This window comes from Vipera berus (genome assembly GCF_964194415.1).
Source record: "Vipera berus genome assembly, chromosome: 5".
NCBI lineage: Eukaryota > Metazoa > Chordata > Lepidosauria > Squamata > Viperidae > Vipera > Vipera berus.
In genome coordinates, this window is record NC_138207.1 from 89,604,604 (window position 1) to 89,626,542 (window position 21,939).

Consider the following 21,939-nt stretch of genomic DNA (forward strand, 5'->3'; position numbering starts at 1 on the left):
TTGAAGTCTCCCAAAACCATTAGTTTAGGAAACTCAATCACCAGCCCTGAGAGGATATCGAGAAGCTCAGGCAGGGCTGCTGCTACGCGACTGGGCGAAAGGTACGCGAGCAGCAAGCCCAACTGCGCCCTAGGACCGAACCTCAATAAGAGAGATTCACACCCGACTATCTGAGGAACGGTGGCCTCCTGCGGACATAAGGTCTCCCTCATAACTACAGCCACTCCCCCACCCCTACCCTGAGTCCGAGGCCGGTGTAGCACCCGGAAGCCTGGTGGGCAGAGATCCACCAGGGGGATACCACCCTCTGGGCCCAACCAGGTTTCCGTAATGCAAGCCAGGTCCGCTTGCTCACCCTCGATTAAATCCCGGACGAGGGGAGCCTTATTAGCAGCGGACCTGGCATTTAGGTACACCAGTCGGAACTCAGGTGGCTGCGCATCCCCGCTCCCAGAGCCTTGGGTCGAAGGCAGAGGGTCGGAGCGCCTCACCGCTTGCAAATAGCGGAGAGGCCCTCCCGGAGGTCGATACGGCCCTCTGATCTTACACCTGCAGCCATTCCCTATCGTCGTGGGAATTGGCATTCCCACGACCCGCTCCAGAGCTCCAGAGATGACCGACCCCGGCTCCCTCTCAACGCGATCTCTCCTAGGCCTGGTCTGAACAGCAGTTGGCGGAGTGCCCCCCCTCTCCAACCAACCACAACCCTCCCCCCTCCCTAACCCTACAAAAAATTTAGCTAAAAAAGTAATCAGGGGCCTCTTGTTAAATTTATATCTTAGGCCCCTGTTTCTGCCCGGCCATCTCTCAGGGTCCCAACAATCAGACCCGTCATCAAGAGGTGAATTAAAAAATAAGGCGGGTCGCTCCCAGGATCCAACTGCATGATGTGTTTAACATTGACTTGAAGCCTACGATTTGAAAGCATCTGGAAATTTGGCAATAGAATGTTGATAACAGCTCTATTCCCCCCAGATACTTCAATTGTGTTTTTAATGCCTCCCTCATTTTGATTTACAAAATGGAATTCATATAGTTAATGTTAATAATCTTGGTGAGATACAAAGTAGTGTCCTCTATATTATGATGGCTATGATAACTTGTTAGTCTTGGTCTATTGTTTTTCCCCCTTTGCAAATACAGTAGGGTTTTTAAAAAATATATTTTATTGATTTTTTTTACAATGACAATCTTTAGTGCTTAGTAAACAGCGTGTTGTCTGGGTTCATATATTTAAAAACAATAATAATTTATATAATTCCATAATCAATATATTAATTAATAGTTTGTCCCTTCCAATAAGATTCTCCTTTATCAGCATTAGACATATAATTCTTAATATTTTCAATGCGTACAAAGTTGGATATAGACATTTTTTTCTTTTTTTGTATTTGTACAGGTAACAATGACATCCATATATAACATCTTTTCTGATTGACTTATATTTCAATTGTATTTGTAAAAGTCATCTTATTAAATCACTATACATCCTGTTTTCAGAATTCTTATTTATACTTAATTCCCCCTCAATATTCAGACCATTCTTATCAGTTATAATTTTCTCAAAATTGATTACCTTTAAATATCCAAACTTTTCATTTACTTATACCATCCCAATATTTTCCCAATATTTTTGTATTTCCTATATTATAAAGATACTATACTACTTATATATCTTATAACATCCACATATAACATCTTTTCTGGTCGGCTTGTGTTTCAATTATATTTGTAAATGTCATCTTGTTAAGATAAGATAATCTTTATTGTCATTTTTTTACTATGGGCACAACGGCACACATCAAAAATGAAATTTAGTTGCCTGCTCTCAAAGTGAAACATACATGACACACACCTAAAACATACCATAAACAACATATGTATAGACCCACAACCCTACATATACATAACAATAAAATATTAAATACTGTCCATCTTGAATATATAACGGAAGGAGGAAGCCTGAGAGTTCACAAGGTTAATGCTGTATGGAATGAAACTATGGTTGAATCTGGATGTTCTACAGATACCACGAAGCTTCCTCCCGGAAGGTAACAAAAAAACAGGTCGTGAAGAGGATGTGTAGAGTCCCAGATAATCTTACGGACCCTGCTCAAGCAACACTTCTGTGCTATGTCGATGTAGGGGAGGGAACTGCCAATGATCTTTTTGGCCATCGTCACCACTCTCTGCACCGCCTTCCTGTCTGAAGCAGTGATGCTTCCAAACCAGACTGTGATGCTGTATGATGGGATGCTCTCAATCATCCCCCTGTAGAAAGTGGTCAGGACAGGGGAAGGAAGATGTGCTTTTCTCATGCGACACAGAAAATGCAGGTGCTGCTGTGCCTGCTTCACCAGTTTCTCACTGTTGAGCGACCAAGCCAGCCTACTCGTTAGCTGCACACCCAGGAATTTGATGCTGGTAACCATCTCCACACGTGAATTATTAATGCACAGAGAAGTGTGGCTGTCCCTGCCTGTTCTGAAATCGACAATGATCTCTTTGGTTTTTCCGGTATTTAAAACTAAGCTGTTTTCCTTACACCAGTTCACCAACCCCTCAACCTCCTTGTGGTAAGCTTCCACCTTGTCATCATGAATAAGGCCCACTACTGTTGTATCATCTGCAAACTTCACAATATGGTTGGTGGAAAACCTACCACAACAGTCATGAGTCAACAGGGTGAACAGCAGCAGACTTAGGATGCAGTCTGAGGAGAACCTGTGCTCAAGAAAATGGTATTAGAGGTATTTGTTCCAATTTGCACATATTGGGGCCTGTTGGTAAGAAAATCAAGAATCCAGTTGCACAAAGGGGTGTTTAAGCCTAAAAGGCCCAGTTTCTCTACTAGATGCTGGGGAATGATTGTGTTAAAACGCCGAACTGAAGTCAAGAAACAACAAACGCACAGTATTTCTTTCCTCTAAATGCTTCAAGCTCAGATGGAGAACGGAAGAGATAGCATCCTCTGTAGAGTGATTTGGTCGGTAGGCAAACTGAAGCAGGTCAAATGCTGGCGGGAGGCTAGATACAATAAAACTCCTTTATCACCTTCTCAAAGCATTTCATAATGGTGGATGTCAGTGCAACCGGACGGTAATCGTTGAGGCGTGTAATTGTGGACTTCTTTGGCACTGGCAAGATAATGGCCATCTTAAAACATGATGGGACCACTGCCTGCTGCAATGAGAGATTGAAAATATCTGTGAGAACACAAGCCAGTTCATCTGTACAATCTCTTAAGGACACATCCAGGGATGTTATCTGGGCCTGCTGCTTTCCAAATATTAACTTTCTTCAGTGTTTTCCGAACAGAGGTGACATCAAAGCTTAGCACTTGCTCATCAGGATGGGGCACAGCTTTCCTAGTAGGAGTGCTATTTGATGTCTCAAATCTACCAAAAAATGCATTGTTTGTTTAGGAAGTCTGTGTCGTCCTTGCATCTCAGTGGATTTGCCTTGTAATTCGTAATGGTCTGGATTCCTTTCCACATATTTCTAGGGTCTTGAAAAAAGTTCTGAATTTTCTGGCAGTGGGTTGGCTTTGCACCTTTTATGGCACTTTTCAGATTTGCTCTGGCTGTTCTAAGTGCCAGCATGTCGCCAGATTTAAAAGCCACATTCCGTGCTTTCAGCATCTTGCGGACCTCATAAGTCATCCACGGTTTATCATTCGCCCTCACAACAGTGCTTTTCGGGACACAGACATCATCTATGCACTTTTGGATATATGCAGACACCATGGTGGCATACTCCTCAACATTTGTATGTTGGTTATCAGTAGCTGCTTCCTTAAACATGCCCCAATCTGTGCACTCAAAGCAGTCTTGTAATGCTTCTGTAGCTTCCTCTGTCCAAACCCTCACCTGTTTTACTGTAGATTTCACTCTGACTAATAAAGGTTTATATCCTGTTTTCAAAATTCTTATTTAAGCTTAGTTTTCCCTCAGTTTTCAAATCCTTCTTGGTCATACATCTCTCAAAGTTAATTACCTTTAAATGTCTTAACTTTTCACATACATCATCCCAATATTTTTATATTTCATATATTATAAAAATGCTATACTACTTATGTCTCTTATCCCTCTTGCTATAGCTCCTTTATATCCAAAATTATCTATTCTTTTAACCATATTCAAACAAGTGTTGAATTGTGTAGTACTCCAGAACTGTTAAAGGATATAAACTGAGTCTATATTTAGGATCTAGATTTTTAAGGGAATGAAAATTAGCTACAAACAATAAAACATACTTTGTTAACTATAGATGAATTATAAGGATGACAAATAGAATATGTATGTATTTCAGACATGATAATTACTATATAATGAAATAGATTAGTTATCAGAACATAACTTTGAATTATATTATAGAATTTGCAATGATATAATAAAAGATATTATTTTAACAATTGATGAACTACTAAGATGATAAAGACAATATATTTGTTGTAATGATAGAGCTAAAAAAAATTCTTAATGGGCTAAGGGGAATCTTTAAAAGATACATATTGATTTTATACTTAACTTGTAGACCTTTAAAGGAAAGGAAAGTTAACGATTAGAATTGACTTATATTACAGAATTTGGAAGGAGATAACAAAAGATATTTTCTCAATAAATGGTGAACTATTAAGATGTTAAATAGAATAAATTTGTATAACATAACAATGCACTGAAATGAACAATATATGTATTTTAGACAGGATAACTACTATATAATGAAATGGGGGCTACCTGAAAATTAAGTTCTCTTTTATATATTATAGGCTAGTTCAGAATATCTTATTCCAATTATGTAAAACTTATAAACAGGATATGGATAAATATATTGAAAATTGTTCTAACTGATTGTGTTACAATTAGAAATGTATTAATTTGATTAATTTGACTATGCTATCATAACTAAGGGAATTGGAGAGGGAATTCTTGTTGCTGTAACTTGACCTACAGTCATGGCCGAAATTGTTGGCACCCCAGAAATTTTTCCAGAAAATCAAGTATTTCTCACAGAAAAGTATTGCAGGAACACATGTTTTGCTATACACAGGTTTATTCCCTTTGTGTGTATTGGAACACAACAAAAAAGGGAGGAAAAAAAGCAAATGGGACATAATGTCAAACAAAACTCCAAAAATGGGCTGGACAAAATTATTGGCACCCTTTCAAAATTGTGGATAAATAAGATTGCTTCAAGCATGTGATGCTCCTTTAAACCCACCTGGGGCAAGTAAGAGGTGTGGGCAATATAAAAATCACACCTGAAAGCAGATAAAAAGGAGAGCAGTTCACTTAGTCTTTGCATTGTGTGTCTGTGTGTGCCACACTAAGCATGGACAACAGAAAGAGAAGAAGAGAACTGTCTGAGGACTTCAGAACCAAAATTGTGGACAAATATCAACAATCTCAAGGTTACAAGTCCATCTCCAGAGATCTAGATTTGCCTTTGTCCACAGTGCGCAACATTATCAAGAAGTTTGCAACCCATGGCACTGTAGGTAATCTCCCTGGTCGTGGACGGAAGAGAAAAATTGATGAAAGGTTGCAACGCAGGATAGTCCAGATGGTGGATAAGCAGCCCCAAACAAGTTCCAAAGGAATGCAAGCTGTCCTGCAGGTTCAGGGAGCATCAGTGTCAGCGCGAACTATCCGTCGACATTTAAATGAAACGCTATGGCAGGAGACCCAGGAGGACCCCACTGCTGACACAGAGACATAAAAAAGCAAGATTACAGTTTGCCAAAATGTACCATATTTTTCGGACCATAAGACGCACTTTTTTTGCCCCAAAGTGGGGGGGAAAACAAGGGTGCGTCTTATGGTCCGAAGGTGATCCGTATGGCCAGCCCCAACCTCCGCAAGTGAAAGCAAGGGAGATTGCAATTGGCTCCTGCAATCTCCCTGCGGCCCGGCTTTCTCTTGCAGAAGGCAGGCTGAAACGGAGCAAGGAATGCGAATCGCCTGATCTCGCGCTCCTGCGATCTCCTCTGCTCGGTTTCAGCTTCTCTTTGCTACAAGAGAAAGCAGGCTGAAACAAAGCAAGGGAGATTCCCTCGCTCCTTTTCAGCCTGCTTTCTCTTGTAGCAAAGAGAAGCTGAAACCGAGCAGAGGAGATCGCAGAAGCGCGAGATCGGGCGATTCACATTCCTTGCTCCGTTTCAGCCTGCCTTCTGCAAGAGAAAGCCGGGCCGCAGGACTGCCTCCGTAGGGACTGCTCTAACGCAGAGAGGGAAGGACAAAGAGGGAGGGAAGGAAGAAAGAAGGAAGGAAGGAAAGAAGGAAGGGACAATGGGAGAGGGAAGGAGAGGGAGGGAGAGAGAGAGGAAGAGAAAAATAGAGAGAGAGGGAGAAAGAAGGAGAAAGAAAGAGGGAGGGAAACAGAGGAAGAGGGAGAAATAGAGGGAAAGAAAAATAGAGAGGGAGAAGGAGAAAGAAAGGGAGGGAAACGGAGAGAGAGAAAGAGGGAGAAATAGAGGGAAAGAGAAAAATAGGAAAAGAAGGAAAGGGAGAGAGAAAGAAGGAGAGGACAAAGAGGGAGGGGGAGAGGGAGAGAAAGAGAAGGAGAGAGAGAAATTAAATTAGTAACATGATTGTTAGTGAATCTGGTTTCCCCACTAACTTTGCTTGTCAGAAGGTTGCAAAAGGCGATCACATGACCCTGGAACAATGTGACCATCATAAATATGAATCGATTGCCAAGCATCCGAATGTAAATCACATGACCCTGGGGATGCTGCAACGGTCATAAATGTGAAAAATGGTCATAAGTCACTTTTTTCAGTGTCGTAACTTTGAACGGTCACTAAGTGAATCATTGTAAGTCGAGGACTACCTGTACTTTATCATTTATTTTCCTTTTTTAGGGGGGGTCAAGTTTTTGATACCTTGCTGGGCGACTGGTGGTACTCGGACATTTCCTTGTCCTAAAAGTGGTACAATGGATGAAAAGGTTGAAAAGCCCTGTTTTAGTATACTGGTGCTATTTGGTTCAGAATATTTTTTTTCTTGTTTTCCTGCTCTAAAAACTGGGTGCGTCTTATGGTCAGGTGCGTCTTATGGTCCGAAAAATACGGTACTTGAGTAAGCCAAAATCCTTCTGGGAAAACGTCTTGTGGACAGATGAGACCAAGATAGAGCTTTTTGGTAAAGCACAGCATTCTACTGTTTACCGAAAATGAAATGAGGCCTACAAAGAAAAGAACACAGTACCTACAGTGAAATATGGTGGAGGTTCAATGATGTTTTTGGGTTGTTTTGCTGCCTCTGGCACTGGGTGCCTTCAATGTGTGCAAGGCATCATGAAATCTGAGGATTACCAAAGGATTTTGGGTCGCACTGTAGAGCCCAGTGTCAGAAAGCTGGGTTTGCATCCGAGATCTTGGGTCTTCCAGCAGGACAATGACCCCAAACATATGTCAAAAAGCACCCAGAAATGGATGGCAAGAAAGCGCTGGAGAGTTCTGAAGTGGCCAGCAATGAGTCCAGATCTGAATCCCATTGAACACCTGTGGAAAGATCTTAAAATTGCTGTTGGGAAAAGGCGCCCTTCCAATAAGAGAGACCTGGAGCAGTTTGCAAAGGAAGAGTGGTCCAAAATTCTGGGTGAGAGGTGTAAGAAGCTTATTGATGGTTATAGGAAGCGACTGATTTCAGTTATTTTTTCCAAAGGGTGTGCAACCAAATATTAAGTTAAGGGTGCCAATAATTTTGTCCAGCCCATTTTTGGAGTTTTGTTTGACATTATGTCCAATTTGCTTTTTTTCCTCCCTTTTTGTTGTGTTCCAATACACACAAAGGGAATAAACCTGTGTATAGCAAAACATGTGTTCCTGCAATACTTTTCTGTGAGAAATACTTGATTTTCTGGAAAAATTTCTGGGGTGCCAACAATTTTGGCCATGACTGTATTTACAAATGACTTTGTTATTTACTACAGTTTTAACTACCCAACCACCGCATTGCTTCATAAATACCTGGATGTAAAACTAAAAAATCAATAAAACTTCTATTAAAAAATGGGGAAAAAAGAAGCCTATGCCGTGAGATGGTCGTTGCTTACGTGGCACCACTTCCTTGAAGACAACAAAATCCCTTTTCAGGTCTGGACAGATCACAAAAATTTGGAAGCACTAAAAACGCCCAGGAAGCTCACCCCTAAGCAAGCCCACTGGTCCCAGCACTTTCACCAGTTCTGCTTTACGCTCAAACATTTGCTGGGTTGGGGGGGAACCTCCTGGCAGATGCCCTGTCTCGCATGCCCTGGTATAACAGCACACAAGCCACTCGTTCTAAACCACTCATGCCTGAACCACAATTAACAGCACCAGTAACCAGCAGGGCCCAACCAAGGTAAAGCTGCAACTGGGTAGCCAAACCGGAATCGAATTCTGGAAAACCTTAGAAACAGATTAATGGTTCCAGAAGAATAAACACGTGTACGATTAAAGACGGACTGCCATGGGTGGGGGAGAAGTTATATATACCAAACACCCGGAGAGTCACTTTCATGCAGCTGTGCCATGATACAAAATCAGCAGGGCACTTTGGATTTGTAAAAACACTGCATTTAATCAAAAGACAATTTTGGTGGCCATCCATAAAGAAGGACATAGAAAGCTACGTGGCCAGCTGCCCAACTTGCGCAGTTACTAAGAGGTTGCAAGGGAAATTGCCCGGACTGCTACAACCAGTGGCGAATCCCTCAGCCCCATGGAAAGAAATACCCATGGATTTTATAGTGGAGTTACCAGAAAGCAATGGAAACACTATCATCTGGGTGGCTAAGGACCTATTTTCAAATCAAGGGCACTTTATCCCTTGCCAAAATATCCCCACTGCGAAAGCGAAACTATTCGTGCAGCACATCTACATGGGGCACCCCAATGCGTCTAATCAGATAGGGGAGTGCAATTGGAAAGAATTTCTGTCCCTCTTAGGAACCACCCAAGGACTGTCATCTAGTCATCATCCTCAGACTAATGGATCGACTGAACATTCGAACTCAGTACTTGAGCAATATTTATGGTGCTTTATTAATTTCCAGCAAACGAATTGGGTGGACCTACTTCCTTTCGCAGAAGTTGCCTACAACAACTTAGTCCACTTCAGCACAGGCTACACTCCCTTTCAAGTAGCCACCTGCCAAAGTTTCAAATACTCTATATATTATTTTTAAAGGACAGATGCATGACCCTTGGATGTGGTAATTGAGTTTATGGCTTATGCTTTATTCTTTTAAACAGCTCAGAATCTTTTTGATATGGCCTGTATACAAATTTTTATAAACAAATAAACTGGTAAAACCTGTTGTAAGGTCTTAAACTGAAGTAGTACATCAATTGTTGTAGAAGGTAATAATCTTCAAAAAGATATTAATAGAACCTTTGTACGCAGAGTTCTTAGTTAAATAATCTTTAGAACTAGATCAGACTTGCTGTAACCATCATGTCAACGCTGCAAACATTGGATGTTTTTGCTTTGACAATATAAGAAGCAGCCTTTTCCTTTAAATTGTTTTGCTCTTAGAATTAGATGAAGCTGGGGAGAGGAGGGAGAATGTTTCCCCCAGTTGTTTTTAATAAGATAAGAAATGGCATTACAGAACAGAAGGGAAGCTTTGCCCTTCAAACTGATTGGAGAATGTGATTTATGACTGCTAATTGGAGGAGGGAATTGTGCCAGATATTGCGTGCTGAAGGGAGGGGAATTCAGATCTTGGCATTCCACCATGCTGTGCCCATGCTTTGTTTTCATTATTATAGACCTTTTAGAATAAACAATGCCTGAAGGTTCTTTGAAGTGTTTTATTAGTCGGAACCATGACACATCACTGTCATTGTATTACTTCTAAAAGTATAATTGACAAATATAGTAACATTTACCTTTCTAATATACTCATCATTACCTACAGTGAAGCTAGATTAGATAATCATTGTTTGCACAGGAATTCTTTATTAAATTCAAATTGATAAAAATATTTGCTCTAGAAATAAAGGAAACAATGAGCTGATAAGGACTCCTAGAATAAATTTGATTAGTTTCCCCATGTGTTTCAAGCTGTTTCAAATTATGCTAAAATGTGTCTGTAGTTAAACAATATGTACAATTCTTAGTTCATAGGTTGAATTTCACCTTTTACAATATATTGGTAGTATGATCAAAAACCAGTACTGACTGGGCATAACAATGTTCTCTCTCTCTCTCTCCCTCCTTCTCTCTCTCTCTCTCTCCCTCTCTCACATATTGTTTGTATATGTGTGTGTGTGTGTGTGTGTGTCTACACAATACACACACACACACATATAATCTGTGTGTTTTTAATTGATTGCCTGATTTTTAACAATTACAATTTATGTTAAAGATAAAATGTTGGAAAGAAATGTGCATTTTTAATTTCTTATTTTTTTTAGTGTTCTCTGATTTATCTATCCTATTAGAAGTGATTCACATTTCAGTGCTGGCTATCAGCCAGCCTGCAGATAAAAAGAGTTCCAGCTGGCTATTCATCTTGTTCTGTACCAATGCAATGGTATAGAACTGCAATGAAAGCATTGCTATTGGCAGTACAAATCAGTTTCCTAGCAGAGGTATATATCAATATTTTTCTCTTCCTCTAGAGGTTAAGGAACAAATCATAGCACATCCAGGTGGTATGCATTGATAAAGGTTCTGGTCTTACTCAGCTTGTCTCTTACTCAATTGTACTTTAGTCTTATGAACAGTGCCTACCAACACAAGGTCTTATTTTTTTTCATGGTGCTTGAACCAATATCTTTTTTTACTCCTGGTAATCTTCATATTTAACTGCACAATCAGAACATATTATTACAATCACTGTTAATTTACCTTTCCATAATATATGAAGTAACAAACTTCATATATTCAGTTTTCTTTAACAAGCAAAAGCTGTCCAATTGCTTTAAATCACCCTGACTACTTTCACTATAAGACAGGACACACTGTTAGCAGTAATACACTGGTTTTGTGGCTTTAAGCCAAGGTAGTAATTGAAGGCCATGGAGTGTTTGCTGATTGCAGTTTTGTGTACAGTTACAGCAGTGCAAAGAAGGGGGGGGAATCTCTTTTTTTAAAGGGTAGATATAGATTGATTGGACGTGGTGGCTCAGTGGGTTAGGACGCTGAGCTTGTCGATGAGAAGGTCGGCAGTTTGGCGGGTTGAATCCCGAGTGCCACGTAGCAGAGTGAGCGCCTGTTACTCGTCCCAGCTTCTGCCAACCTAGCAGTTCGAAAGCACGTCAAAATGCAAGTAGAAAAATAGGGACCACTACGGTGGGAAGGTAACAGCGTTCCGTGCGCCTTTGGCGTCTAGTCATGCCGGCCACATGACCACGGAGATGTCCTCGGACAAGCGCTGGCTCTTCGGCTTTGAAACGGAGATGAGCACCGGCCCCTAGAGTCGGAAACGACTAGCACGCATGTGCGGGGGAACCTTTACCTTTATAGATTGATTTGATAATTGCTGGTGGAATGTGTGTTGAAACATGGTGAAATAATTTATTGAAACCTATGTAAGTACAAATGAAGCTATTCATATGTGAAGGCATGTATCCTAATGATTAGTAATCATATTTTAGAAATAATTCAGTGGTGTATATTATGCATACATTGTTATTCTAAATCAATACTTTTTTTCTTATCAATTTTTACTGTTAAGCAGTTGCTTAAAATTATTGGAAAAGGAAGCTGCCACAACACTAGTCTCTCTAACTTAAGATTTGTCCAAAACCTAAATTGGAGCCATTGTCATGCTGAGGATTCAACTTGGGATTCTCTATGCATAAGTTAAGATCTTATAGCAACACTATCTATAAAACAAAGCATTAATAAATGGTATTCCCTATATCAAATCTGAAGTCGAACAGACTTTCTAGGAAATTCAGAAGTCTGTCTTATTTGTATATAATTTAATGTAGCAAAATGTAATGTCAATTCTGAACATTATGAGTGCAATATCAGCCTATTCTGTTCCTATTTTCCTGGGTACCTATTAAAGAGAAAGAAAAAACATAGCATCACAACCATTCTTCTAATTACAGAATGTAGAGGAGGGATATTTAAAAAGGTTTTTGCTTGAACAAATCCATAAAAGGATCAGATATTTTAGGGTCATCAACCAAAATATACATTTTTGATCTGAATACATAAGCAAAATATGGTGATTCCAAGGAAAGGGGAGTGGAAATAAAGGAAAACGTCAAGTATAAAAGATTTCTTTGGAAATTCTATGATGGTAGAGGGAAAGGAAAACATTGGTAAAAATTATGTGCAGACAGAATGGCAGGATATGTGGCTTGCATGTGGCTGAGATAGGAGGAGGGAAGGGAAGACACTAAGATCTAGGATGAATAGAGTAGTGGAATAAGGCCACACTCGACCTGCTGAGGCCATAGAGCAGGGGTGTCAAACTGCCGGCCCACAGGCCGGATGCATCATGTGGAAGCCACGCCCACCCCATTGCCGGCAATGGCAAAACAGTCCTGATACGTTGCGCGATGTCACATAATGTTGTGAGTTTGACATGTCTGCCATAGAGGAACAGATGTGCAGGCCATGCAGAGGACACAACAGCAGCACCAATAGCACCATATATCTATGTTTTGAAAGAAGGAGAAAGATGGAATTATGTTTGATCCCTGCGGCCTTGTTCTAACTAAAATATGGAACACCACACAGAAGCTTTTGCTTCTGCCAAAGTTCAGCTGATTTGGAACAGTTTATAGAACATCTAGAGCCTGATGTTTTTGTTCTCAGTTTAAAACAAAACACCTTTCCACTCTGTGTACTGCTTATGTGGGGTATAGGACTGACACTGGAAACTCAGATTCAAGTACACACTCAGCCGTAGAAGTTCATTAGATGGCCTTTAGCCAGTCTCCTTTGTAATCTCCCCCTTTCCAACTTACCTCACTGAATTGCTATGGGGATAAATAGGAAGAAGAAGCATTACTTTGAGATTCTAAAGGAGAAGTGGCATATAAACAAAGAAAAGAAAAAAGACTATCCCCGACCATAGCATTGGTCCCAGCCCAGAACCAGGTTGCCACCAAACTCCAGCCACGCCAATCATCTCTGAACTTGGACATCAGATTCTTGCACTATTAGTCCTAGTCAATTTGGCATGGGAACACTATTGAGTGTGAACTGGTCAAGAATCAGACAACAGCCACCAGTCTGACTATCAATTCATAACTGTTTTAGTACTGTAGTCACAAAAGGTGTCCACGCTATCAACGCAACAAAAGTTGAAAGCAGTGTGACAAGGACAGCAAGAGCACACTGGGTAAGACAAGGATTCTCATTACCAGAGCAGAAGTACACACCTCATTAAAATGATCAGAAAGGCACTTATCCAGCCTGCTCACTTAAGAGAAAAAGAACTTACTAAAACAAAAGGGGTCTCTAAACACAATAGTTTTGCCTATCACAGAGAAAATATTTCTTTACGTTCCAAGGAATAAAGAATTCTGCTAAATTGTTTAAAAACTTTTGGAGTATTATGTGGTGTATTTTTTTTTGTTTCTCATTCCCTTTCTCTTACAAAAGTAATCACATTTTTAAATTTGACTACATAATTTAATACATTGTTTTATTTTTCATTCTTTGTTCTTCAACATCTGGCTGTCTCTGCTAACTTAAGCTGTAAGGCATCTGAATCTGCAAATACATTTTCAGACCAGTATTTACAACTGCATCTTATTTTACTGTGCAGTAGTGCCAATTAGCTGGAATGAACTTTAAAATTTAGTGTATCTGTTTCCAAATATTGTTACTGAAAATAAAACCTGAAAAGGCTATAGCTGCTCCATCAGTTTTGAGAATAATATTCTTTCAGGATTTTCAAGTAGCATTGTATGACAATTTGGATTTTAGAAATTAAATTCCCTTTTACCTAGTGAAGATTTTTCTGTCTTGTTTTATAGCGGTCTTTCTATTTGGGGTTATAGTATACATTTTTATCTTGTAGGTCTCATTTCTAATATGCTTTGGAGTAATTCAGGAAAGTGGACACTTGATATCTGGATTTTCTGTTTATAGATATTAAACTTGAGCTGTCAGTCTGCCTTTGTATGTAGTTAAAATTATGACCCATGCTCTTTGGCCAGCCCAGCCATATGAATCATCAGTAATGTGACTATCCTGGAAGTGACTCCATCACCACCTGTGATGGGGGATTAGTTACAGTTCAGAGCACCGCCTCTTCCCTTCTTTCAACATGTTGTAAGCAGAGCGATTGCTTCTCATTTTGAAGCCTTTTTTCCTTCAAGGCCAGTATGTCTCCCGAAGAAAAAGTCTTGCTCCAGATATTTTCTCTCCTATGGATTTCTAGTGGATGGTTTCCTTGTATGTTTAGAGATTGTTTTATTATGTAAATGACCTTAGCAGAAATGATCATGACCTAAATCTGAGAAGGGGTAAGTGTTGCTATTAAAGCTGTTCTTATACACATACACGCACGCACGCGCGCGCACACACAAACACACACACAGTTACAGTCTGCACACCCAATCTCTAGCATTACTAGGAGAGGCTCTCATTTGTTAGAGTAATAACTTTTTTTAAAAAAAAACCTGCATATTGTTTAATCTCATTTTTGTTGCTTGTAAACTTATTGAACACCTTTGGAAAAATCCACCATTAGGAAAACATGCTGGTGAACCATTTAAAAATGTGATTTAAATATTAGAAAGCATTTTCAATCAAATAAGATCTGTATTATATGTGTCTTTATTTCTAAATGTTATAGATTAATGCAAAACAATTTGAAAAGATTACATAACTAGTACATCATTCTGCACTTAATTCTGTCAAAAAATATTTGGTGTCTATATCAAGTTTATCACTGAATGTAACCCTTTCGTAATATCTTGTTAAAATTCTAATTTGTTTCTCTTGATAAAACTTTCAAATCCCAATTTGTCAAGTTGTTATATTTTCTTACATTGGATTCAAATTTATTTAAATCAGTAAAGTATTTGTTTAAAGATTTCTAAAATACATCAGAAATAAGAATGGAATGTTTTAAGGATATTTCTGAACAGATTTGAGTAAATAGTTCAGAACAATACATTTCATTGTTCAATAAGTAAATGCATTTCCGGTAAGAGAGGAAATGAAAATGGTATACTGTATTGCTGAAATGCAATGTGTTTAACGCATGTCTGTAGATGGGGACAAGCTTGAGCAGCTGAACTTAATGTTAGGAACTCTGGCTGATTTTTTAAAAACATTCCTTTCAAGGAATAATAATCTGGTCCTGGTTTTTTTTCTCTCATGAGAATGGAATTCAGTGCTGCATAGAGTCCCAAACAAGACACAGTTGTTCTTAGACAGTCCAAGTATAAACAGGAGGCTATTATAGTAATGTAGACCAGCCCCTAGGACTTGTATTCGTAGTTCCTCCCTTTCCAGTATAAACCTGATGGTAAATTACAGCTTTCTAGCAGTTTTTCAGTAGGATTACAAATATATTGTAACAAATTATGATTCACAACAGTTCCTAAGGCCATTTAGCACTGTAGTTTGCAGAAATATAGGTGTGCATTTTGAATTAGACTTTTTATGTATTTAAATATTTTCAGGAGTAAAATTTACCAGAATACAAAAGTATGGATGATTTTGTTTAATAAAAACATAGCATACTACATTCTGTTTTCTATTGATAATATACCATGCATCATATGATACTTAAAACATTTCTAATATAACCAATAGTGCTGTGCTTAAGTTGGAATATATTTATAAATAACAACATACTAAAATGTATTTATAAACATGTATTTAATTTATTTCTATTTTGATATTGAACATGGCATAGATACAGTTGCCCATATAGGTTTTCCAGTTATCATTTTTGGTAAGCCTTGCTTTTTATTCAAGGACAACTAATGAATATGTATCTAGAAATGCAGTAATGAGGAAAAGATTTTTTCCATAATTATCTAGCAAATTTAGCATTTCATCATTTTTAATTTTCTCTTTAACTGGCACCTCCGATTGTTTGACCTTTTTCATGAGAAAAAAATGTTTTTCACATTAAAAAATAACTCGAGAGAAAAACCAGACCACCTGATTGACTTCTGTAATCATCTCATTTTTTAAAATAATAAACTTAATGATAAAAATATTTTTGAATTGATAAGGAGTGTGTGTGTGAAGTATTTCAATATGGCACAACTTTTCTGTCAGTAAAAATTTAATTTCTAGACTGATATTTAAATATAAATGACCATGAGTTCATGAGAACAGTGAAATGAAACTAAAACACTGAAAAACACTTCCGCTTTGTCAGGGTCTTTAAACCATTAGTTTATCTGAAAAAGCTCTGAAAAACCTTACATAGGTCTTCCAGATAGGAATAATTGTTGTAGTTGGGAAAGGAATGAGTAGCCAAAGGAACTTTGGAGAGTGTGGGATGGTAAGCCATGCTGTGAGAAGCCAAGGCAGGGGTCTTCAAATTTGGCCCTTTTATGACTTGTGGACTTCAACTCCCAGAATGCTGGCTGAGGAATTCTGGCAGTTGAAGACCACAAGTCATAAAAGGGCCAAGTTGGAAGACCCCTGGGCCAGGGAAATAAGTAGTTAATGCCATAGCTGTCTTAATTTTTGTGCTGCCTTGAAATAATCTTCAGTTACAGAATTTAAAACACTTTTTTTTCACATGAAGCCAATAAGGCTGTTACATTCAGTTGCACCTCATAGTGAAAGCACAGTCTTTTTTTCCATGTGAAATGCAGCAAACAACCATGGTCTTATTTATTGATCTTTATCCTGAGATTATTTTCAGTAATTTTGTCAGACAGATTTTAGAATTACCAATTTTGAAATCCTTCCAAAGATTTAACATGTAACCTCCTCCTATAATTGGATATCTATCTTTAATTAGGCACATATATTTTAATTATGGAAAGAGCCAAATATATGCACTCCATATCTTGTAGGTGTGCTTAAAATACTAGATGGCAAGCTACTATTAAATAGCATTTAACAGTAAATACAATTTTAGAATTGTAGAGTAGTTAATAGTTACAAAAAATGCTTCAGGCTGGTTTTATTTTTTTAATTCATCTGAGGAAACAATCACTTTACTAGGAGCAATATGATAGATTTATTTGGCTTGCAGATCACAGAACTTTCAGTCAATACTAATTTAAAATTATGTTTTTCTTTTAGTAGGTAAAACAGAATATGATTATTTTGCTTAGACTGAACACCAAATGGTAAACTTCGTTTCATCCTTCAGGAACAAAATAACTGTACTTAAATTTTTGCTGAAACATTCCAAAATTACTGTGTTTAAGAACGGACCTCAAGTTGCCTCAATAGTTTAGTTCAAACCTTGAAACAAAATCACCTCAGAATACCCAGAGGACCATTGAAGGTAGAAATTGTTTTCCTGCAGGGATTATGTTACCAGGCTAGGTAACATCAGTGCCGCAGTGTCCCATGCACTCATGGATAAGTCAGTCCTTGAAATTTTGTCTTGTTTTAAATCTTGGTTGGATTTTGGGACAGATCTTTCTCAGCCAGCCTTTTTGAGAGCAAAAGGGCTATCTGCTGGAGGAATTCAGCCCTGTATGGGGTTGAACCCAGGAGATTGCTTAAACTACAACCAGGAGTGCCACGATGGCAGTTGTTGAGCGAAGTGTCACATGTTGTCTTGCTTAAAAACCATTTCTCTCAACAACTGAAGATTCAAGTCTCAATTGTGGTCATTAGTCAAGGACTGCCTGTATATTTATCTCTTGGATTGAAGTCTGCTTATTTTGATTGAAGACTTACGTATTGTGTTCGGAGAGCTTTTTTTACATTTGTAAAATTGAGTTCCAGACAGGCTCCAGTTGGTATTGGCAGTTGTAGATTTCAAACAGCATATTAGCTTTGGGTTAACTGCCAGGCTTTCCCATATCACTTCTTCTATTATCTTTATTATCCCTGTAGAGCAGGGGTGTCAAACTCAATTTCATTGAGGGCCGCATCAGCATTGCAGTTGCCTTCAGGGGGCCGGCTAGGTGTGGCCAGGGTGGGCATGGCCTACTGGATGGGCATGGCTGGAATGCGTATGGCCTACTGGGTGGGAATGGCCAGCTCTACATCATTTGTGTCAAGGGTGCCTATGGGGGCCTGGGAAGGAGTGGGACAGATCTGAGGGTCTCTGGCAGAAGGAGATGAGACCAGGGAAGTGCCAAGGCATGGTCCACCGGAGGAGCTTCACTGTTCCTCTCAGGCCATGGGGGGCAACTGGACGGTGGCACGGAGGTCAAATGCCTAGCCCAACCCTCAAGCACCCACAGCACTAAGCCCAGCCCCACTTCCCCAAGGGGGTGCCCAGCTCTATTCACCTCCTCCTCAAGGCTGCTGCTGCTGTGCTTGCTCTCCTTAGCCAGGTTGCTCATGATGGGTACGAGGGCAAAATCAAGAGGGAGGCCCATTCCCTCTCCATGTGAGGAGACCTGGCTTTGTATCCAAAGCTTCCTTAGCAATAGGGACACCCCCCAGGATAGGTCAGGAGGAAGGGGCAAGGGGATGGTGAAAGGGCAGCAGGGCAGGACTAAGGTAGGACTTCCCTCAGACCTTCCCTACTTCCTTCCTTCCAAAGAACAGAGTGGTGCGAAAATATTTGAGATGAGGGAGGGAGAAAAACAGGCAAGAAACACAGCTGGGGAAGTGTCATCCTTCGTGAGGAATGAAGAAATGCACCATTGTCTGGAAATGGCCAGCACATGGCCCTCGCCTACTTCACATTGGTGGGCTCTATGGGAGGGGATGCCATGAGCAGCATGAGAGTTGATGTTACCTGCGCAATGCTGCCCAGCCCCTAGCCTGCCCAGTTTTGGCAGGTAGTGGGGTGCTCTACTCATAGTGCCAAGAGGCTGATCCGGGTGGCATGAATCTGAAGAGAAGCACAACGCTACTCAACCCCTAGCCTGCCCAAAGTAGGCAGGGCCATGTGCTGGCCACTTCCAGGCAATGGTGCATTTCTTCATTCCTCACAAAGGGTGATACCTCCCCAGCATTCACCGAGGGGGCAGTGCCGACACAGCATAGGCCGGTCCCTCACTGTTTTCAGATGGCCTTGTGGAGCTAAGACAATGTATTTCAGCATAGATGACCACCACGAAATTGTACATTGACTCCTGGCCAACCAGGGCTGGGGCCAAGACAGCGGGGGCCATTCCCTTACTGTTTCCAGGTTGGCTTCGCGGGCCACATGGAACCACTTCGCGGGCCGCACCTGGGCCTTGGGTTTGACATGTCTGCTGTAGAGGAAATTCCCTTGGAAAAAATATGATTTTCCATTAAAGAAAAAAAGATACTAATGCAATCCACCCAATCAAAATGGATGAAAGATTTCTACCATGTGAAGGGGGAAAAAAAACCTCATTTTCTGGGTTGATTAGCCAGCAAGTCTATTTACCGTATTTTCCGGCGTATAAGACGACCCCCAACTTTTGAGATGATTTTCAAGGGTTAAAGTCTTATATGCCGGAAAATACGGGTAAGTAGGAAGTCAGGGCTGCTTCTCAATTAGGTGAAGGTTTATCAAGAGCTTTTGGCCTCGAGATCAGCTTTGCTCTGCCTCGCCTAAACCTCGTCTCCTCTCGCGTTGGCGTCCCCTTCTACTTCAGCCACACACACTGGCTGTTTCGGCCAGGAGCGACGAGCATTGTGGCCCAACACTTCGGGAAGGCACCAGGTCTGAAAGAAGGCGGTTCTTTCTGTAGGTTAGTTAATGAAAAGCGCGGCGGAGGGCGGGGGTGGTGGTGAAAGAAACGGGCTCAGCCCTGCGCCGCAAGTTTGAGATTCCCTCAAAGAAAGCCCCAAGTTTCCAAGTAACTAGAAACCAGAAGGAGCCCTGCGTGGCACTGAGATCGAGAAGCCCGTTTACCCTCCCCTGCATTTTGCTGTGCTTTTCTAAAGTTTTCCAAGAAAATGCAAACTCGGGGTTTTTCCTCCTTTCACTTGCATAAGTTATTGCTGGAGTATACAGAAAGGGGAAAAAGAAATAAAGGGGAAAAACCCTGCACATATTATAATATTTATTTTTCAAAAGGCCGCCTTCTACTTCAGGGCGGAGGGGCGACCCCGAGTTGCTGAAGCCCCAGCTCCAGCTTTCCGCTGCGGTCTGCCTGTCGCAATTCCTGAGCTGCGCCTTCCTGGGCGGGTGTTGCTGTAGGTCTGGCCACGGCACCACACCCTGAAGTCGAACTCCCAGGGTCGGGTGAAGCTCAGCTCCGTGCGAACATGTCAGGTCAGCCTCCGCCTGGCTTCCCGTGCTCCCTTGAGCTCTCGTGCTCGCTGAGCGCTGGCGGCTCGGCACGCGCTTGACTCCCGCTCCCTTCCAAAAAAAGGGGGGGTCTGCTGCCCTAGGACGCCGGTAAGCTGGAGCCTCAGCCTCGGTTGGGCTGGTCGGTTTATTTATGAGGAGGCCGTCTTTCGCCATTCTCGAGCGCTAGATTTGTCCGTTTCCACTAACGTCTCTGCTCCCGAGGATTTACTATTTTCCGGCGTATAAGGCGACTGGGCGTATAAGACAACCCCCAACTTTTGAGAAGATTTTCATGCGTTAAAAAGTCGTCTTATACGCCGGAAAATACGGTATGCCTCTCTCTTTAGCTGTATAAAAATTTATTCTTTTTTTTTAAAAAAATATGCTTTTTGCTACTTCCCTTGCTAAATAAGAACAATAAAATGTAGCTGTAAGTTGGAATATTTAATCCATAATAACATTGAAATGAAAGAAAAACCAGAGAAACAATAGAGACTTTCAGGAGAAAGGTTTGAAAATAAGATATGAATATGTTCCAATTATTTCACAAGGTCTGTCCTTAGTAGTACTGGCAAATTTTGTCTGGATTTAGGTTCTCGGTAGGATCAAATGTGCTGCTTATTTGAATGGGAACTTGCTAGGGAATCCTAAAATTGTACAATAAACTGGGATGTTGAAAAAAGCATCTTGGAAAAATACAGTGACAACCCATTTCTTTATTGCTACTATGAAAACTATGGAAGTGTCCATAAAGTCACTAGGAGTTCAGTTTGATTTGCTTCTCAGCATTACTGAGCCTGGAGCCTCTCCTGTATAATGATGCACAGTGCACAGAGTGACAGAACAGAAACCTGTCGTCAGTTGCTTCACTATATGAGGATAGATTCTCAAGCTTGCAGAATTTGAGCTTAGCGTTTGAAAATAAGTATTAGTTAAATATATAGGACTCGTTTTTTTTTAGTAAGGTGGACAATGTGAAAGATTTTGGAGAGACGGGAAAAATGCATATCTTATGAATATGTGGTGAAAAATATGGGAAGAAACATTTCATAGTATTCAAAGACAAACAGTATTAATTACCTCACTATAAATGAAGCTAGGAAATTTCTATTACAGTTTCCAAATTTGTGTATTTACTAGTATTAAAATTAACTTCATGAAATCTGTAGTTATTACTTCCTTGGATTGGCCCAACTGGGTGGTGTTGAACAAGTACTCCTGCTTGAGCAGGGGGCTGGACTAGAAGACCTGCCAAGGTCCCTTCCAGCTCTATTCTATTCGGTTCTGTTCTGTTCTAAGTACTGACTGATCAAAATTGCACAATCAGAATGAAAGTAGCTTGAGCTCCAAGCAAAATATTGTGTTGTAATAGATAATTGCTTTGTATTTATCACACAAAATAGAGCATAGCATGTTTAGAACTTAAATGAGCAAGACATTTATATTCTTGTGTTTTATTTTGTCCGTAGATTTTTAAACCTTTGGTTGGGAAAAGTATATACAGTTCTATTACTGCAGTTGAATTTCTTGTGGACAAACAGCTGGATTTCTTATCTGAGGATAGTGCCTTTCAGCCCTATCAGGTAAGAGTTATTAAATCTAAATTACCTTAATTAAAAACATTTAACATGTCTTCTGTATTAGTACTGA

General features: G+C 40.2%; 1 protein-coding gene across 8 annotated transcripts in view; it reads left to right on the plus strand.

Annotated features, from left to right (window-relative positions):
* JMJD1C (jumonji domain containing 1C) overlaps positions 1–21,939 on the plus strand; it is a 131,768-nt gene that overhangs the window by 53,032 nt on the left and 56,797 nt on the right. For all 8 annotated transcript variants that reach the window (XR_014026501.1, XR_014026502.1, XM_081328237.1 and 5 more), the window contains exon 3: positions 21,759–21,872. Coding sequence is in view for 6 of the 8 variants with exons in the window: in XM_081328237.1 (XP_081184363.1) it covers positions 21,759–21,872 (114 nt within the window). In the remaining 2 variants the exon portion in view is untranslated. The remainder of the gene's footprint in view (positions 1–21,758; positions 21,873–21,939) is intronic.